The sequence below is a fragment of the Ovis canadensis genome, chromosome 13 (genome assembly GCF_042477335.2).
Source record: "Ovis canadensis isolate MfBH-ARS-UI-01 breed Bighorn chromosome 13, ARS-UI_OviCan_v2, whole genome shotgun sequence".
NCBI classification, from domain to species: Eukaryota; Metazoa; Chordata; class Mammalia; order Artiodactyla; family Bovidae; genus Ovis; species Ovis canadensis.
The window spans coordinates 26,569,285-26,587,403 of record NC_091257.1 but is presented as its reverse complement, the minus strand read 5'-3'; the positions used below and the strand labels follow the sequence as shown (position 1 = coordinate 26,587,403).

Below are 18,119 nucleotides of genomic sequence, written 5' to 3'. Positions count from 1 at the left end.
CGAGCCCATCTTTGCATGAAATGTTCCCTTGGTATCTCTAATTTTCCTGAAGAGATCTCGTCTTTCCCATTCTGCTGTTTTCCTCTATCTCTTTGCATTGATCCCTCAGGGTGACCTTCTTCTCTCTCCTTGCTGTTCTTAGGAACTCTGCCTTCAGATGGTTAGTTTCTTTCAGTTTCTGGTTTTAGTGGCTCATAGCTAGAAAAGAGCCCTCACAAAGACGCAGAGTAAGATAGATGCCGCAAAGTATAAGGCAAGGTTCATGGTTAAGAACAGTGGATGTAAGTCCAGAATTTACAACAGTGTTTTTGATACACCTGATTTAGCCAGCTTCCTACTATAACTAATGAGATGATCTTTTTCAGCCTGATGATAAAGTGACAAGGAGCTGGGATGACGAGTAAGGCCCCTGCACTGCCCTCTTTGGCTTTACATCAGTTAGCGTGGTCTTCATCCCAAGCCTCTTTGCAGGTAACTTTTTAAGGACCTGCCACGTTGTGAAAATGAGCTTAGTTCAAACAGAACCCAGCCATCCCCTTAACCAGGTCTACGACACAGATGAATCCACACCTTAGGACAGTAAGTCGTCGTAACAGACACACCTCTCGACGTGCTGAAAACAGATGCCCTGGCCGATACACCAGCAGCTCCTCCTGAGATGAGGCTTCTCGTTCTCCTCTCAGGAAACCTAGTCCTTGTTCGGGTCTCTAAACCAGGGCTCAGATGTCCCTCAATTTTCTTAAACTCGCAAAAATGCAGATTCTCATCTCTTCATCTACATCGTGTGGCCCCGTCTAGGTGACCCCTGGAGTGCCTGGAACCGAGGGCCCCTCCTCCACCACATCACCAGATTTCCTTTCCAGTGGGAAACCTGTCATGCCACGACTTTGAGCATCTTCAGGAGGTCCCCGTTATCGTCTGGTACAAGCCGAAACCCCGAGCGAAGGTCCTTAATCGTATGTCCTGAGAAGCCCAGCTTCCCTCCTCTCCCGTGGCCCTGAACCGGGCACTTGGGATCCTGGGTCTGATAGCCCCCACCTCCAGGGTCATCCTCTCCCTGAAGATGCTCCTGGCTTCTTACACTAAGCGGTGGTTTCCTCCTCTGTGCCCCCGCAGCACACATGTAATCGATTTGCCAGTAAACTGAATTTCGCACTGTTAAGGACCACTGTTTATCTGCCTCTATGTCTAGGCTCCTCCCCCACCACTCAGAGCATCTGTCGCCTGTTCCCTGAATGTCCACACCCAGCCCTGCACCTCAAATGCCCGTCTCTCAACCTGTCTGGATTCCCCCACCTCTGGGCCTCTTTTACACAAGAACACTCCCTAGCTTCCCCGTTTTCCGTCAAAACCCTACCCATTTTCCAAAGCTCCACACACACGCCATGCACGGGCCTTGGTGAAGTTTTTCCTTCATCTCACTCACTCTCCCCCGGGGACCCCAAAGATATGGGCAGAGATCCCAAAACACAAGAAGTTAAGGCATTCAGTGCAGTGTCAGGAATGATGCGTGAAAAAGCTGACTGTGCTCCTGCAAATCAGGGAACAGTCCCAGCAGTCCATGCCTCCTGGGGTCTTCTCAAAACCTCCCTTGTCCCCTGTCACCGCTATAAGACCGAGGGTCTGACGTATAATTGGAGGTCTACACTCATTTTGACAAAGAATAGGAAAACAGTAAAATAAGGAGACACCCTACTTTCTAACACCTACCAGCCACTTAGTCAGGAATTTTAATACAGAGAAGGTGCTCCCTGGAGAAGGGAGGAGTCATGCTGAGTGGGGCCACTGGAGGTCACTTGGTTTTCTAAGAACACTTCCTCTGCTGTGTATATCACCCGGTGAGCCATGTGCAGACCTCACATTACTAGCTTCACAAGGCAGATGGAATTGCAGCTCTCCTTTGCTCTAAGAGAGAAAGAGGGACTCTGACATGAACTGGTAACATTATGATTACCTGTATTATTTTGAGCAAAGATGGGGAGGACACGAGACAAAAGACAGCATGGCCAAGAGAAGGAATCAGGGTCTGAGATGCAAAGGGGGCCGCTCCAGCCAGTGTTTCTCCACCAGTTTCTTTAAAAATATAGACTAGTTTGAGCATGACTAAGTTAGAGCAAAGTTTCAATCCTGGAGACAACATTATAATGGAAAAGGAACATTGTATAGTAAGATCCCCAAAGACCAGGGTTCGGAACATAGCTCTTGACTAACCAGGAGACCTTAAGGAAGACGTGAAGACCCTCCCAGGGTCCAGTCACTGTCCTTTGGTAAACAAGGATAAGAGGACCTACCCCAGACGTTCTGTCAGTAACACACAAAGTAGGGGGAAACGCCCAGTACCCGTCACAGACGTTTGCAGATTTTCTGTTCATACCATGAATAACTGAGTTGGCATTGTGCTTCTTTCTCCTAACTTAAGACTGAAACTCGTTATCACCTAGCCCTGGCAGACTGAATTCCCACCTTAACTGTCTCCTGTCTTCCACATTTATTTTCGTTAATCCAACAGAAATGAAGCTGTGTACCAGGATGTGATGCTCAGAGCGGCTTCTGGTTGCCCTGGGCTCCCCCTTGTGGCATGTCCTGGAAATTGCACCTGAACCGGTCCCCACTTGAGGCAAAGGCCCCTGAACTAAGACTGTGCTGTGTGTGCTCATCTTTATTTTATCATTCTCCCTAGGTCTGCTTTTACACTGTTCCTTAAGGTTATTTTTTGAACTTTAAGATAACTTTGGTGTTCAAATATTAAGGCCAGTAGATAGCATTTTTATCCTGGAAGTCAGTGGCAGATTGAAAAATTCTGTTTGCAACTTGATCTTTATTTTTTGCAAATATCTATCAGCTTGTTGTCCTAGTCTGTCTCAGCATAGTCACAAAATTTGACTGTTCGTAACCATGACTGCTTAGGTTTAAGGGGTGGACTTGGTCAACCTCCTTGGCTGCTTGGTTAGCTACAAAAACTTTATGTAAAGACTCAGGACCATTTGCTTAGGTTGCTTAGTCACTCACTCATGTTCAACTCTTTGTGAATCTTTGGACTGTAGCCCACCAGGGTCCTCTCTCCATGGGATTCTCATGGTAAGAATACTGGAGTGGGTTGCCATTTCTTCCTCCAGGGGATCCTCCCAACTCAAGGACTGAACTTGTGTCTCCTGTGTCTCCTGCGTTACAGGCAGATTCTTTACCCAACAAGCGATCAGGGAAGCCCCAGCGCGTCACAGAAAGTCCGTAAAATCCATGGGTTTGGTTTAGAGGCACTGAAGGGCATAGACACACACCAGCTCTCCTGGGCTAAATCTGTCACCCACATGCTCCCGTCTCAGATGGGCAGATGAAGGGTGATGGTACAATTTCGCTGTTTCGCTTAGGTGGGGGATAAAAGAGGTTGATCTCAAAAATATTTGCTTAGTTTGGGCACTGCCCACCCATTTCTACCCAATCATTAACTTCTCAAAAATCGTTTTCAGTGTCATCTTTGCTAAAACCGCACTCTGTCCTTGTGAGTTATATCCTGGGTGGCTTTGAAAAATCCATGCAAGGTTTGAGTCAACCTCATTTTTATTCTCTGTGTCTTTGCCTCCTGGTCACACAGATCCTCCTGGGTCAGAAGTACAACCACTCTGTGGACTGGTGGTCCTTCGGTGTCCTCCTCTACGAGATGCTAGTAGGTCAGTCCCCTTTCCACGGGCAGGATGAAGAGGAGCTTTTCCACTCCATCCGCATGGACAATCCCTTTTACCCGCGATGGCTCGAGAAGGAGGCGAAGGATCTTTTAGTGAAGGTAAGAAGTGAAGTCAAGGAGACTTTTGTAAGATTAGCACTAGGTTTTCTGATCATAAGATGTTATGGAAAGACTGGAATAAACTTTTTGACCAACCCAATACATAGTAAACAATAATTGTTCTGAGCTAGCCTTAAAGGGGATGGTTGCCATCTGTTTTAACTGAGGCACCAATAGGATGAACATGAGCTATCAAAATGAGTGTAAGATAGACCCTCACATGCATAATTTACAAAAGAAATCTCCAGCAACAATCCCTATGCAGTCTATTCTGTCCACCTGAAACTGTAAAATTCCTAGAAGAAAACAGACTTCATCGACATCAGTCTTAGCAATATTTTGGGGGATCTGGCTCTATAAGCAAGGGAAACAAAAGCAAAAAAATAATATGCGACGGCATCAAACTAAAAAGCTTCTGCACAGCAAACGAAATCATCAAAATGAAAACTTTGAATGGGAGAAGATACTTGCAAATCATGTGTCTAATAAGGGATTAATATCCAAAATACATAAAGAAATCATACAACTCAACAACAAACAACTCAATTTTTAAATGGGCAAAGGAGGATCTGAATAAACGGTTTCTCAAAGACATACAGGTAGCTAATATGTCCATGAAAAGACGCTTAACATCACTCACCAGGGAAACGCAAGTCAGAACTACAGTGAGCTGTCATCTCGTACCTGTCTGAATGGCTGTTATCAAGAAGGCAAGAAATAAGTACTGATGAGGATGTGCAGAAAAGGGAACCTCATGCACTGTTGTTGGGAATGTAAATCGATAGGTACACTGTGGGAAACAGTATGGAGATTCATCAAAAAGTTAGGAATAGAACTGCCATGCACTCATATGGTCTTCCACTTTGGTTATTCATTTGAATGACACGGAAACGCTAATTGGGAAATATATATGCACCCCTGTGTTCACTGCAGCGTCGTTTACAATAGCCAAGATACGGAAGCAACCTAAACGTTTATCCATGGATGAGCAGGGGAAGCTAGGCTGTGTGCGAGATGTGTATAATGGAGTATTACTCAGCCATGAAGATGAAATGTTGCCATTTACAACACCATGGATGGATCTAGGGGGCATTGTAGGTAGTGAAATCAGTCAGTCAGAGAGAGACAAGTACCATGTGCTTTCACTCATGTGAAATCTAAGGAAACACACAAAACAAGCACAATGAAATACAAACAAGCTCATGGATACAAAGAACAGATGCGTGATTCCCAGAAGAGAAGAGGGTTAGGGGACTGGGCAAAAACAGATGAAGGCGGATCAAGTCTGTGGTGATGGGTGGTAATGAGACCTCAGGGGTGATCGCTCTATAACGTGTACAGATTATAACGCTGATCCTGAAACGCAATTGAGAATCTCCCCCTTACCCTGGATGAAGATGTGGATAAGATGTGTGGCTTTCTGCTCATTCTTAGACAAAAGAAAAAGTTCCTGTCACTCCTAAGTCAGAAAACACTGTCTCTGCTGAGAAATTAAAGCCGTCCTGGCCAAGATAAAAGTCATTACATCAGTCCTAACTTGAGAGCAAAGACTTCCAGCTCCCTTTCCTCCGGCCAGGTTCACGGCTGGCAGCTGCTCACTTCTGGAGAAGAGAGTGTGGTCACAGAGTACCAACTGTGTGCGCTTTCCCTTCGTCTCCAACTCTTGGGTTTCTGCTTCAGACTGAACACAGCAAGAGGGCAGAGAGATTATGAAGAGAAAGAACTGCTCTTGTATGCCTGGGGGCTGCCTGCTCTTTGAATCTGACGGGTTTTAAAGCTAAGACTTTGGAAGTTCCCTGGTGGCCCAGTAGTTAGGACTCGGTGCATTCACAATGCAGAGAGCCCAGGTTCAATCCCTGGTCAGGGAACTAAGATCCCACAAGCCACATGACATGGCCAAAAAAAAAAGAAAAAGATAAAGCCAAGGCTTTGTATGGGATTCTACCAGGTGTCTTGGAAATGCCTGTAATTGGAGACAATTTGCAATGAAGCCCTTGAGACTCAGGCTGCTGAATTCATCCCTCAACCCAACTTCTGTATGAAACCTTAAGCCAGCAACACTCCATGTGGGAGAGACTCCTGCTGAGCAGAGTCCAGGGGCTGTCCAGATGGACGCAGGCCAGCCCTCCTGCCACATTCCTGACGCGAGTCCACAGGAGACACTGATGTATTTTTCACCCGGAACCCTTGATACTGCAGGCTCTTATCATCTTAGCAGCGATCTCCAGAATTTACTATCAAAGCAGGAGTCAGACCTCACCCGCGACAGACCAGACTTAAGCCTTGGCAGGCTTCCCTGGTGGCTCAGTGGTAAAGAATCTGCCTGCCAATGCAGGAGACACAGGTTCGAGTCCTGGTCTGGAGGATCCCACATACTGTGGAGCAGCTGAGCTCACGCAGCACAGCTACTGAGCCCACGCAGCACAGCTACTGAGCCCGTGAGCCCATGGCCGCAGCAAGAGAAGCCGCCGCAGCACAGCTAGAGAGCACCCCACTCACTGCAGCCAGAGAAGAGCCTGCAATGAAGGCCCAGCACAGCCAAAAGCAAACAAAAGTAAGAAAGGAGATTACTTAAGAGAAAAAAAGAACCAGAACCCAGTGCTACAGACTCCAAGATCACTAACCATGCACCAGGAGAGCCCAGGGAATCAGTCCATTGCACAGACACACGATGCACGGGAAAGCCAACTGCAGATTTAAACTTCAAGTTCTCCTCTTTTGAAGATGCAAAACACCAGTACAGTGTGATTGCAGTAAGTTGTAAAAAAAGAAAGAAACTCATGCTCATACAACATGCTAATTACATATCATGATAAGCACCTACATTTACTGAGCTGGTCCAGCAACTATGTGGATCAAAAAGACCCACAAGTGTTAACCAAGAGCCAGCAGATCTAAGAAGAACTGCAAATGCAGGTGTTTTGAACAAAACAGAGTTTTGATTTCTGACAACTCATATCAGCTAGCTAAAATAAAAAGTCATTTAGGGAAATAATTTCTAGCTCTGCTCTTCTTATAATGAAAAGGGGATGAGAATAGGATCTTTCAACATCAGATGTTATCAGTGGTTTTAAATCCAAACTTAGAAGATTATCCGGCCTATCTTTTTTTCACCAGTCTCCTTTTTTCTCATGAAGAACTGCTCAGAATTAAATTTAAACTGCATAATACACTTCAGCCTCTCATCCGACTGTCAGCTGGACTAGGATGTTTCATATGTAGAGGCGGCTGTGGAGTTCTCCCTGAGGAATCAAGGTCTTGAATCTGAAGTGCTGACAGAGCCCCCAGAGGAGCCCCAGCCCAAGGTTGATGGTATTTAAAAATCTGAACCGGTACACCTTCAGCTTGCACTTTCTGATGGATCCAAACAGGCAGTAAACTTAGAAAACTCCCCAAATGACCAATCAAGTTCCCTTTTAATGACTGAACAACACATCTATAAAATGAAAACTAATTTCAAAATTAACCAATTTAAAAAAAAGATGACAACAGTAAAAATTAGTTACAAGCATGGAATGTAAACAATTTTGCTTTTCCATAATGGCAGCTTCAGGCACTGTGACAGTTGGTACATTTATTTTACACCCTGGCTCTTGGAAGGAGTTAATTGAGGTATGTTGGTTGGTTCCAGCTGCTGTAACAAAACACCATAGACTAGGCGAATTAAACAGCAGAAATTTACTTACATTTCTGAAGGCTTGGGAATCCAAGGTCTGGGCCTGGCGGGGCGGTTTCTGGTGAGAACCCCCTGCCTGCAGGCACTGTGTTCTCGCGTGACAACTCTGACACCTCCTCTTATAAGGACTCGCCTATCAGATCAGCTCCACCCTCATGAGCTCATTATCCTTAAGCATCTCCTTACTCCCAGTTCACCCACACTAGAGGCTAGGGATTCATACACGGATTTTGAAGGGACATGGTTCAATCCATAGCATGAAGGCTGCCCTCCAAAGGCCTGGACTGTCAGAACTCACTAGAAAAAGAAAGCGAGGAAAAGGCTTGGGGGGTCTGAAGCTGACATTGCAGCTACCTTTTCCATAAAGCTGAACACCTGTGCCTCCAAACCCAGCTCCTCCTAGCTCAGCAGAGGAGACGCCCTGGCAAGGATGCAGTGAGGGTGTAACCCAGCCCAGGCGGAGATGATGGGAGTAAGTCCACAGAAAGACACTAGGGTCGGGGTGGTTTCCAAGGAGAGGAAGATTGAGGAGGAGGAAAGGATTGCTTCCTGTTGGAGGAGGAAAGATGCGGTGAAAAGTGCAAGATGGAAACTAATTTTATCAGCTCAGCTCCCAGAACCTGGGAGAACTATCTAGAGCAAGGGCATGGGCCTTTTACTTACTAACGTCAAGTTTCCATCTTTTAATTACTCAGCAATTAAAAGGACAGAGCTATTGAGTCACCAAATAAGCAAAGGACCTTAAAGTGAAAAGAAGAAAAAGTCAGTCTCTGTAGGTCACGTACTGTATGAGCCCACGTCTGTAACATTCTTGAGAGGACAACACTGTGAGTTGTAAACCGGATTAGTGGCTCCCGGGTGTTAGGGATCGCGGCGGCAGGGGAGTGACCACAAGGGGAACCCCACGGGAGATCTTTGTGGTGGTACAGCAGTCCTGTATCCCGTCTGTCTTCACGGCCGCGCAGACCTCCGCGTGTGAAGCAGCGCGCAGGACGAGGCGCCTACATTGTGCGTGTGTCGGCCTCCTGCACCGTCGTCGTATTACGATGGAAGCGCTCGGGGAGACCAGGCAAAGGCGCCCAGGACCCGCCTCTACTCTCTTTGCAACTTCCTGTGAATCTACGTGTATGATCTGAATGTTTGCGTGCTCCCAGAGCCTCACATGTTTCAGCCCTCAAACTCACAAAGTGACGTTATAGGTCGTGAGGCCTTTGAGGGGCAATTAGGTTTACATGGGGTCATGAGGGTGGGGTCCTCAAGGTGGGATTAGTGTCCTTACAAAAAGACGGAGAGAAAAGAGATCGCTCCCTCCAAACACGTGCGCCAAGAAAAGGCCACGTGAGCCCGTGGCAAGAAGACGGCCACCTCCAGGCCAGGACGAGAGGTCTTACCGGAAACTGACCATGTCAGTACCTTCTGGACTTCCCACCCTCAGAATCACAAGAAACAAACGTCTGCTGTTTAAGCCTCCCAGGCTGGGGCATTTTGTTACAGCAGACTGAGGCCCTGTAATTATTTCAAAATAAAAAGTTTAAAAACAAAACTAAATCTAAAGCTAAATTCTAGCAAATACCCTTCTCTGCTTTAAAAAAAAGTCACCTGCAGAGTTTCAGTGGCAGGGGAAAGATTTACTGTGAATGTAGAAAGTGAATTTTCTTGTTGAATAGAGCGGGAACAAAGACAATTAAGGATAAAGAAGGGGAAGAAAAAGAACCAGTTGTTGAAAGAGGTTTTGAATCCATGTGGAGGAATCTGGGCTCATTCTTTCTCATGTGAGCAAGTAGAATGTCCATGTCCTTGCTCCGTGGGAAGATCTCCCAGGTTCTAGGAGCTGGGCTGATAAAAATTGGTTTCCATTTTGCGATGTGCTGATTGTAAGACTGGCCTCTAGTTTCATCTCTGCATCTCTTTTGCTCTATGATTTTAATCCAACAGCCCTCACATCCTTGAGCTCCCTTTTCTGTAAAAATCAAAGGTATACTAATGAATCATTTTGAGAGAAACTCCCTCTAGGGAGTTACACCTAATGTTGTGAGACCCAGAAGTAATGGATCCTCTGAAAAAGGTGGGCAGAGCATTCACTGGCCTCTGTAACAGCAGTGGTGTCTGCACCGGGCTCCACCCTCTAGTCCGGCAAGGGCGTGGATGCATGTAGTGCGCGGAACAAACGCATGTCAGGAGAGGCTGTGCCCCAGCGAGAGTTACAGCTGGGAAAGGGGACCACTGACAAAACCGGAAGACAGACTACGAGGGAGAGGGAACGTTTGCAGACGGTATGATCAACGAGGGGTTAATAGCCAGCATACGTGAACAACTCACACAATTCAGCATCAAAAGAAAAACAACCCAATTTAAAAATGGGCAGAATTTATCTCTGGGCTTTCTATTTTGTTCCGTTGATCTGTATTCCTGTCTTTGTGCCCGTACCATATTACTCAGCCATTAAAAAGAATACATTTGAACCAGTTCTAATGAGGTGGATGGAAACTGGAGCCTATGATACAGAGTGAAGTAAGCCAGAAAGAAAAACTCCAATACAGTATACTAACGCATGCATATGGAATTTAGAAAGATGGTAACGATAATCCTGTACGCAAGATGGCAAAAGAGACACAGGTGTAGAGAACAGTCTTCTGGACTCTGGGAGAGGGAGAGGGTGGGATGATTTGGGAGAATGGCATTGAAACATGTATAATATCATATGTGAAACGAATCACCAGTCCATGTTCAATGCATGATACTGGATGCTTGGGGCTGGTGCACTGGGATGACCCAGAAGGATGGTACGGGGAGGGAGGTGGGAGGGGAGTTCAGGATGGGGAACACATGTACACCCGTGGTGGATTCATGTTGATGTATGGCAAAACCAATACAATATTGTAAAGTAATTAGCCTCCAATTAAAATAAATAAATTTACATAATGAAAAACAAACAAACAAAAAAAAATGGGCAGAAGACCTTTTCCAAAGAAGAAATGAGGATGGTCAAGAGGCACATGAAAAGATGCTCAACATCACTAGTCATCAAGGAAACACAAATCAAAACCACAACGAGATGTCACCTCATACCTGTCAGAATGTCTATTGCAAAAAGACAACAAATAAAAAACGTTGGTGAGGAAGTAGAGAAGAGGAAGCTCTCCTGCACTGTTGGTGAGAATGGAAATTGGTGCAGCCATTATGGAAAACAGCATGGAGGTTCCTCAAAAAACTAAAAATATTTATAATAGCAAAGACGTGGAAGCAACACCTGAGACTCATCAATGACAAATGAATAAAGAAGATGTTTTATATATGTATATATATGCACATATATACATGCACACACAATGTCATGCATACATACACACACACACACATCCAATATAATACTGTTTAGCCATACGGAAGAAAGAAATTTTGTCATTTGCAACAACATGAATGGACTTAGAGGGCGTTATGCTAAGTGAAAATAAGTCAGACCTTGTCACAAAGGGTTGGACAGGTCTGAGCAACTAACACTTTCACAGAAAGGTAAATACTGTATCACTTATATGTGGAATCTTAAAAGTACAGCAAACTAGTGAATATAGCGAAAAAGCAGCAGACCCACCAACACAGAGAGCTGGTGGTTACCAGCAGGGAGGAGGGTGGGGAAACACAGGGTTGGGAGGGGAGGCACAAACTCTCAGGTGCAAGATGGGCTAGAAGGATGTATTATTCAGCATGGGGAATACAGCCAATGTTTTGTAATAACTAAATGAAAAGTAAACTTTAAAACTTGTGGGGAATGTCTTCTTTAAGGTTTAAAGAATTAGAGCGGGAACACGGCTGTCCAGTTGACGGTGGCCAGAGACACGCCCCTTTCTTCCTCATTTATTCATCCAGGATGTCCTGTCTGTCTGGAAAATGATGAAACACTATAGATCCCAGACAGAAACACCTCTCCCTTTAGTAGAAAGAGCCGTCTGAGGAGGGACTGAGGTTGGAGGGGAGATTCCAGTGGCAGATGCAAAGCCTGGGGGTCGAGGGGAGGGGGCCATCTGCAGTGTCCCAGCACTGCTTTCTTGCCCAGACAGTCGAATACGTTTAAACAAACTCCAGCTGCATCCTGGCCGTTTATGTAAGAGATGTGCTTTTTCCTACAAATGTAAACCACACTTGTGACAGCTTCTATGGACGAAATCAAACCTTTCTCTGTAAGCATTTATTCCTCTGGTGCAGCCTCCCCTGTGGCAGAGATGATGACTGCCCACAAGGTCAACGAGCATCTTCAGGACCAGGGTGGGGAGGATCAGCTGCAGGGCAGAGATGATAATTTACTCATCTGTGCAAAACTAGAAAGGATTTGGAGTCCTGAAGCTGGAGATCATATTACCTTCTCATTATTCCTTTTATCTTCTAATTTTTTTTTAACCTTTCACAGGTATATCTGCTAGGCTCAGAAAACTCTTTCTCATGATTCTCTTGGAACAAACTCCCCATGTTACTGGGGGAATGAACAGAAAACTAGTGTGTGCACACTTGGCCTCAGGCAGCTGTTATACTTCTAACCTGATTCCCTGAAGCATTTAATTATAACAACACGAGGCTAAGCTTTTCCTTAGAGCATGAGTGTGACCCTAAGAAAGCAGCTTTGTAAGAAATCAAACTCGGTTGATGGCAGTCAACCAAACAACAAACACACACGCTGGTCACTTACCCTCTGCTGGTGTGTTTTGCAGACCAGGAATTAGCGCACACCTGCGTGTGTGTGTTGTTGTAACCCACAGAACAGATCTGTAAGGAGGATTCACTCACCTTACTGATGAGGAACCTGACTCAGAGCCTCTGTGACTTGCTGGCGGCCTCATGAATAACACAGGGCAAAGCTGATTTCTATCGAGGTCTAGATAATTTAAAAAAATAGCATTTCTAGAGCAAAGCTCAGACTCTGGAATATTCAGTAGACCTGTTGCCACTAGTTTGACTTGAGTCGATAGTTTAAGACAGTTGTAGAAAAAGAAGGCTCTGAAATCGGGTGGCAAGAGCCAAACCCCTCTCCTAGTGGAGTCAAGCCTTGTGGTCCAGGCTTCTTGCATCTGAAGAGCCTGGTTCATCCCATGAGAAGTAACTGCTCCCTTTCTGCTCCCTTTCAGCTCTTCGTAAGAGAGCCTGAGAAGCGGCTGGGGGTGAGGGGAGACATCCGTCAGCACCCCTTGTTTCGGGAGATCAACTGGGAAGAGTTGGAAAGGAAGGAGATCAACCCGCCATTCAGACCTAAAGTGGTAAGGGGCCCCCGGGACCCTGAGGTCCTGCCAGCACCGTCCTCACGTCACACCCAGGCTGCCTGGACCCTGACTCCCCACCCACCCTCTGGGGTGCTGTTCTTGGAAGAAAATCTTCTTTAACCATAATCAGGCTATGGGGCTGGGGAGGGGGATGTAACTCATTTACTGTGTCCTCAAATGTAGCTGCGTAAAGAATGGACCACTGAGTACACAGGCCTTAGACCGAATATGTGTGTGGACAGGTAACCCTGAGATGCAATGTGGAGCTTTGCACGGATGCATTCAGGCTTTCAGGGTCAAGTCTGTGTGACCCAAACCTGAGCATAAACCCTGCCTCCTTTAACAGGAATTTTGGAGCCATGTGTTCTGTGATATTTGTGAAATTTTCCCTGACACGTGTCATCTGGTCATGTAACTACAGACCCTAATGGTAATTGGTAGATTTTTTTTCATGTAAGAAGTAAGGTGGTGCTTAGAAAAAGACAGGTCTCTAAATTCCCACTGGCAAGAGTCACCAACCTTCCTGAGCAAGGGCAGAACTTCCTGGGTCACTGTAAATGAAGCCAAGTTGAGATAAAGTATCTTCTGAAGGTAGATGGTATGTGACGGGACATATGAATGCACCTGAACAATTACGACTCAGCAACTTCACTTTCACTTTGCGCTTTCATGCATCGGAGAAGGAAATGGCAACCCACTCCAGTGTTCTTGCCTGGAGAATCCCGGGGACAGGGGAGCCTGGTGGGCTGCCGTCTGTGGGGTCACACAGAGTCGGACACGACTGAGTGACTTAGCAGCAACAGCAGCAGCAGGATGGTCACTTTCCTGTTATGTACATTTTACTGCAATTTTTAATGTTTTTATCATGGTAAAAGTCACATAATATAAAAACATACTATTTCGACCACATTTCACTGTTCAGTGGCACTAAGGACATTCACAAGGTTGTGCAACCCTCACCATCATCCACCCTCCTGAGTTTTGCACCTTCCTCAACTGAAACTCTGTCCCTGTTAAACACAAACTCCCCAGTAGTATGTATATACAATGGAATGTTACTCAGCCATAAAAAGGAGCAAAATTGTGTCATTTGCAGAGACATGGATGGAACTAGAGACTATATCATAGAGTGAAGCCAGAAAAACAAACGTCGTATATTAACACAAATATGTGGAATTTAAACAATGTGCAGGTGAACCTATTTGCAAACAGAAACACAGACCCATGTATTTGTAGAGAGCAAACATATAGATTCCAAGGGGGTGGGGAGAGTGGGGTAGACTGGGAGATTAGGATAGACATACTTATCACAATTTTTTTTTTTTTAAGAGTAAAGCAAAGTGGTGCATTTGCCAGCTCTACCCTCATTCCTGGTGATTCTGAGAATAAGATAGCAGTGACCTGGGCAAATATGAGCCATCTTTGCACCAGGTGGCACAGGCTTGTGGATTTCAAAACACTGCATTTACTCTAGAAAATGTCTTCTGTCGTTACTTATGGTGGTGGATGGCCAGTCAGGGCAGTGTGTCCCCGAGCCAGGAAGAGTTAGTCATTCTCAACATTTTCCAAGGGTCCTACAGGGCTGGCCCCGAGCAGTCTTCTTATTTGTAACAGCACCATTTCTAATACACAGGTTAATAATTTAGAGAGTAATTTCTGCCTTGTTCCAGCTCATCAGGGCAATGTCCTTTGTCTTGACTTCCATGAGAGACTATGATGTTTTCTGCACAAAAAGATCGGACCTTTGATCTACTCTTTCCTTGTGGAATGATTCCAGATGCTTCCCATAGGAAGGCATTTCCGTGACCTGCAGTCTAAGCAGGTGTTTGTGGGCAAAGGCCAGAGAACTGTTGACCTCAGCAGCTCTGGGGGCCCCTTAAGAGTGGAAGGGCTGACTCTTTAAGTCATGCTCGTATACGGGTGAGATTGCGTAATGGTTGCTGTTAATCTTAGAAAGTGGAAGCGCACACCATACTGAGCCGTATTTGTGAATAGGTCTGTTATTGGTCATGGGCACCAGTAGATCGGGTGGCGTGAAGGGAGGCCATCTTAATCTGTCTTGTCTGTGGAAGACAGCCCAAGAGGTTTAATAGTAAAATTAGCATGGGATTCTTTTCCCATTCAGGCCATTAAAGAGTAGAGTTCCCTGTGCTATACAGTAGATCCTTATGAGGAATCTAAAAAGAGAGTAGTATTTTATGTTTATATATATATATATATATAACTGATTCACTTTGCTATACACTTGAAACTAACACATTGTAAATCAGTTATACAGCAATACAATGTTTCAATAAAAAAATAAAATGACTTAAAAATAAGATGATTGTAGGTAAGGGGATGAACAGTAGGGAAGGATGTTGACAGAACAAGAATGTGTAATCTGCAAAACTCCTCCCCTCCTTCACTCCCAACCCCAACCCCTACCTCCCACTACTTCTCTACCCAGGGTCACCTGTAGATTAAAAAATCAGAGGTCAGACTGGGGCTGACCATTTTCTGAAGGTTGCCAATCCTGCCTCACGTAAACTTATTTGAATGTGCAACTCATAGAATCCCTCTGTATGCATTTATTATACTGTTGATAACACTGATGATCCAGGGTCTGAGAGACAGTCAATAAAACTCCCATATGATCAGCTGTAAGTGTTACTTTATTTGCAGATGCCAGCTTTTTCACATGCAGAGTATAGCCTTGATGGTGAAAACAAAGATAACGAGTTCAGTGGCTGATCTTCTCTTTTTCTCCCCACCACTTAAACTCTGATCCAGAAATCGCCATACGACTGCAGCAATTTCGACAAGGAGTTCCTGAATGAGAAGCCCCGGCTGTCATTCGCAGACAGGGCGCTGATCAACAGCATGGACCAGAACATGTTCCGGAACTTTTCCTTCATGAACCCAGGGATGGAGAAGCTGATATCCTGACCTCGCCTCTCCGGAGGATTTGCCCTCTTCCCTCTGTGAACTGGTTCAAGCGGACACTCCTTGGGTTCCTTTTCAACTTGGAAAAGAAAAGAAACACTCACCCATAGAGGCTGAGCCCCTGGGAGCTCCTCAGCAGCTTTGTCTATAGCAGAAACTAGCTCTGCTTCACTGATGACTGTGGCCAGTCTTGAAGTTAGTTTCTTACTCACTGTAGCTATTTACTTGAAGATGGCTCTCCATGCTGTGAAAGATCTGAAAACTGAACTCTGCTCTGAGTTATGACTCTTCACCTGGGCACCAGCTACTGGTCCATGACCTACGTGTTGACTCAAGAAGCATAATCTGAACCTCTCAAGACCGAAGACAGCACATGGCCTGGCGTAGCACTGGATTCCATTCAGCCACAGACAAGTCACCACTAACCCATTTCATCCTGTTCACACCTGTGCAAGTGTAAGGGGGAAGGGGTGGGGGAAGCCCTGAATAGGGTCTTACAGGAACTCTTCATAATAAACATAGCTTATAAGTTGAGATTTACAAATCCATTCATTCTGATTAGCGAGGAAATTCATGGGAGAAAGGAAGGTGGAGAGTGTTGGTGTCATTGATATGAAAGGTTGATTTGACCCCTACTCTTGTTATCTTGTCAACATAGAAATTAGAATCCAATGAAGATTTAGTCACAGAATCATTTTACTCCTGCCAATAAAACTTTCCCACCCATCCATTCTCAGCTGATTTCCGCATCGGCGGCAGTTTCTCATTATCATCCTCACATTAGAACAGGAGAAAAAAATGAAATGTGTAATTCTTCTAGGGAAAAGAAATCCCATTCCTTTATGATACCGTTACTGATGTTTTGATGACTCGTAAATCTCTTGAGAGAGACATCTTTCAGGATAAACACCCATGCATGCTGTTCACAGTGATCTTATTTAATAAGAATTCTAGCTATACCTGTTTAAAGTATCTGTGTTGTTTGTATATTCTGATAAAATGTTATGACTTCATGACAAAGAGATGGATACATAAAAATGGAATGAAAGAAAGATGCCTCTTCATAGTTTTAATTCCCTACTCATCCCCCTCACCCCCAACTTGGTTCTGTTTGGGTTATCATCTGTTTAGCTATCACTGAGGTGGTTTTAAATTTTGAGAATCATTCAAAATCCTCAACCAGAAGAGAGACTCAGATAACCCTGAAGTTATTGGTATTATATTTCTCTTTCTCTTTCCTACAAGATTTCTTTTTCCACTCACTTTCCAACATACTTTATTCCAAATTCCCTACACAGTGTTCCAAGGACCTGTGGGATCAGGTCTTTAGTTTTACACTCTCAACTTTGCTCCAGTGACTTCAGTCATAGTGGTCTCCCCATCACGTTGGACGTAGTTCTGCCTCAGGGCCTTTGCACTTCCTGTTCTCAGCACCTGGGATGCTCTTCCCTCCAATAAGATTCTTTGAAAGAATGATCTCCAACACCCGAATTCAGCTCTGCCTCCTAACCTCTCTCCTGACACTGCTTCCTCCAATGACAGCCTTCTTTCCTGTTCTTATGGAATGTGCTCGATCCTTATCTACCTCTCTGCAACTTTTGATATGAAGTTTAATACAAACTGTTTAATCTCCAGCCCCATAGATGTTCTGACCTTTCCTCTTTCACCACCTCCATCTTTGATTAACTCCCCACCTCTAGCTGGCCCCACTCCCTCCTTCTTCCCCAAATCACCTCTGAGGCCCCTCCCCACATTTTTGTTTAACATAGTTTTCTCTTATCCCATGCCTTTAAGGATCCTCAATGCAATCATCTCAATCCTCATCTCCAGTTTCAGCTCTCTGCCAGGCTTCACGCAGGTTCCATTAACATGTCCTGTTTTCTTAAGATCTTTCTATCTCTTACTTCCTAATTCTAATAACAGCAGCACCATCATGGACCTGGTCATCCAGGCTCAGAGCCACAGAGTTCTTGTCAACTATCTGCTCTCCCTTTCTAACCTCCCTCCCTCTCCCTTCTATAAAATCCTTTTGAATCTGCCTCTGCAGTCTCTCCAAATACATACGTATCTCTCCTCTCTCCCCTGCTAATCGTGCCTGGATTATTTAATAGTCTGTGAACCAGTGTTCCCATCTTAAGTCTGTCCACATTTTAATTCACATGTACAATATATAAACTGTAGGGTGGGAATAACTTTTCCTCTACCCTCTTATGTTCTGTGCCCAAGGGCCTGTGAAAGTTGACAAAAGCCCAATGAGCAAGAGAAGTGTACTTTTATCTATGTGTATAACGTGTGTACATGTGGGAGAGCTCCGTGATGAGGCACTCAAAACAGTGGTTATGATTTGGGGCTTAATAGCTAACTTGCCAGAGGAAAGGGAGGAAAAGGAAAAGTCTCCAATGGGAAGAGCAAATAGGTTTCAGGAGATCAGAGTTTGCGGAGGTGGGTTTACCCTTTGTCTTACTCCTGGGATCAGACACACACCAAA

At 45.0% G+C, this 18,119-nt stretch overlaps 1 protein-coding gene across 12 annotated transcripts in view; it reads left to right on the top strand.

Annotated features, from left to right (window-relative positions):
- Positions 1–16,361, top strand: part of PRKCQ (protein kinase C theta) — a 154,869-nt gene extending 138,508 nt beyond the window's left edge. For all 12 annotated transcript variants that reach the window (XM_069547169.1, XM_069547170.1, XM_069547168.1 and 9 more), the window contains 3 exons: positions 3,593–3,781; positions 12,575–12,703; positions 15,479–16,361. In XM_069547169.1, coding sequence (XP_069403270.1) covers positions 3,593–3,781; positions 12,575–12,703; positions 15,479–15,634 — 474 coding nt within the window. In that variant the 3' untranslated portion in view covers positions 15,635–16,361. The remainder of the gene's footprint in view (positions 1–3,592; positions 3,782–12,574; positions 12,704–15,478) is intronic.
- Positions 16,362–18,119: the final 1,758 nt, after the last annotated feature.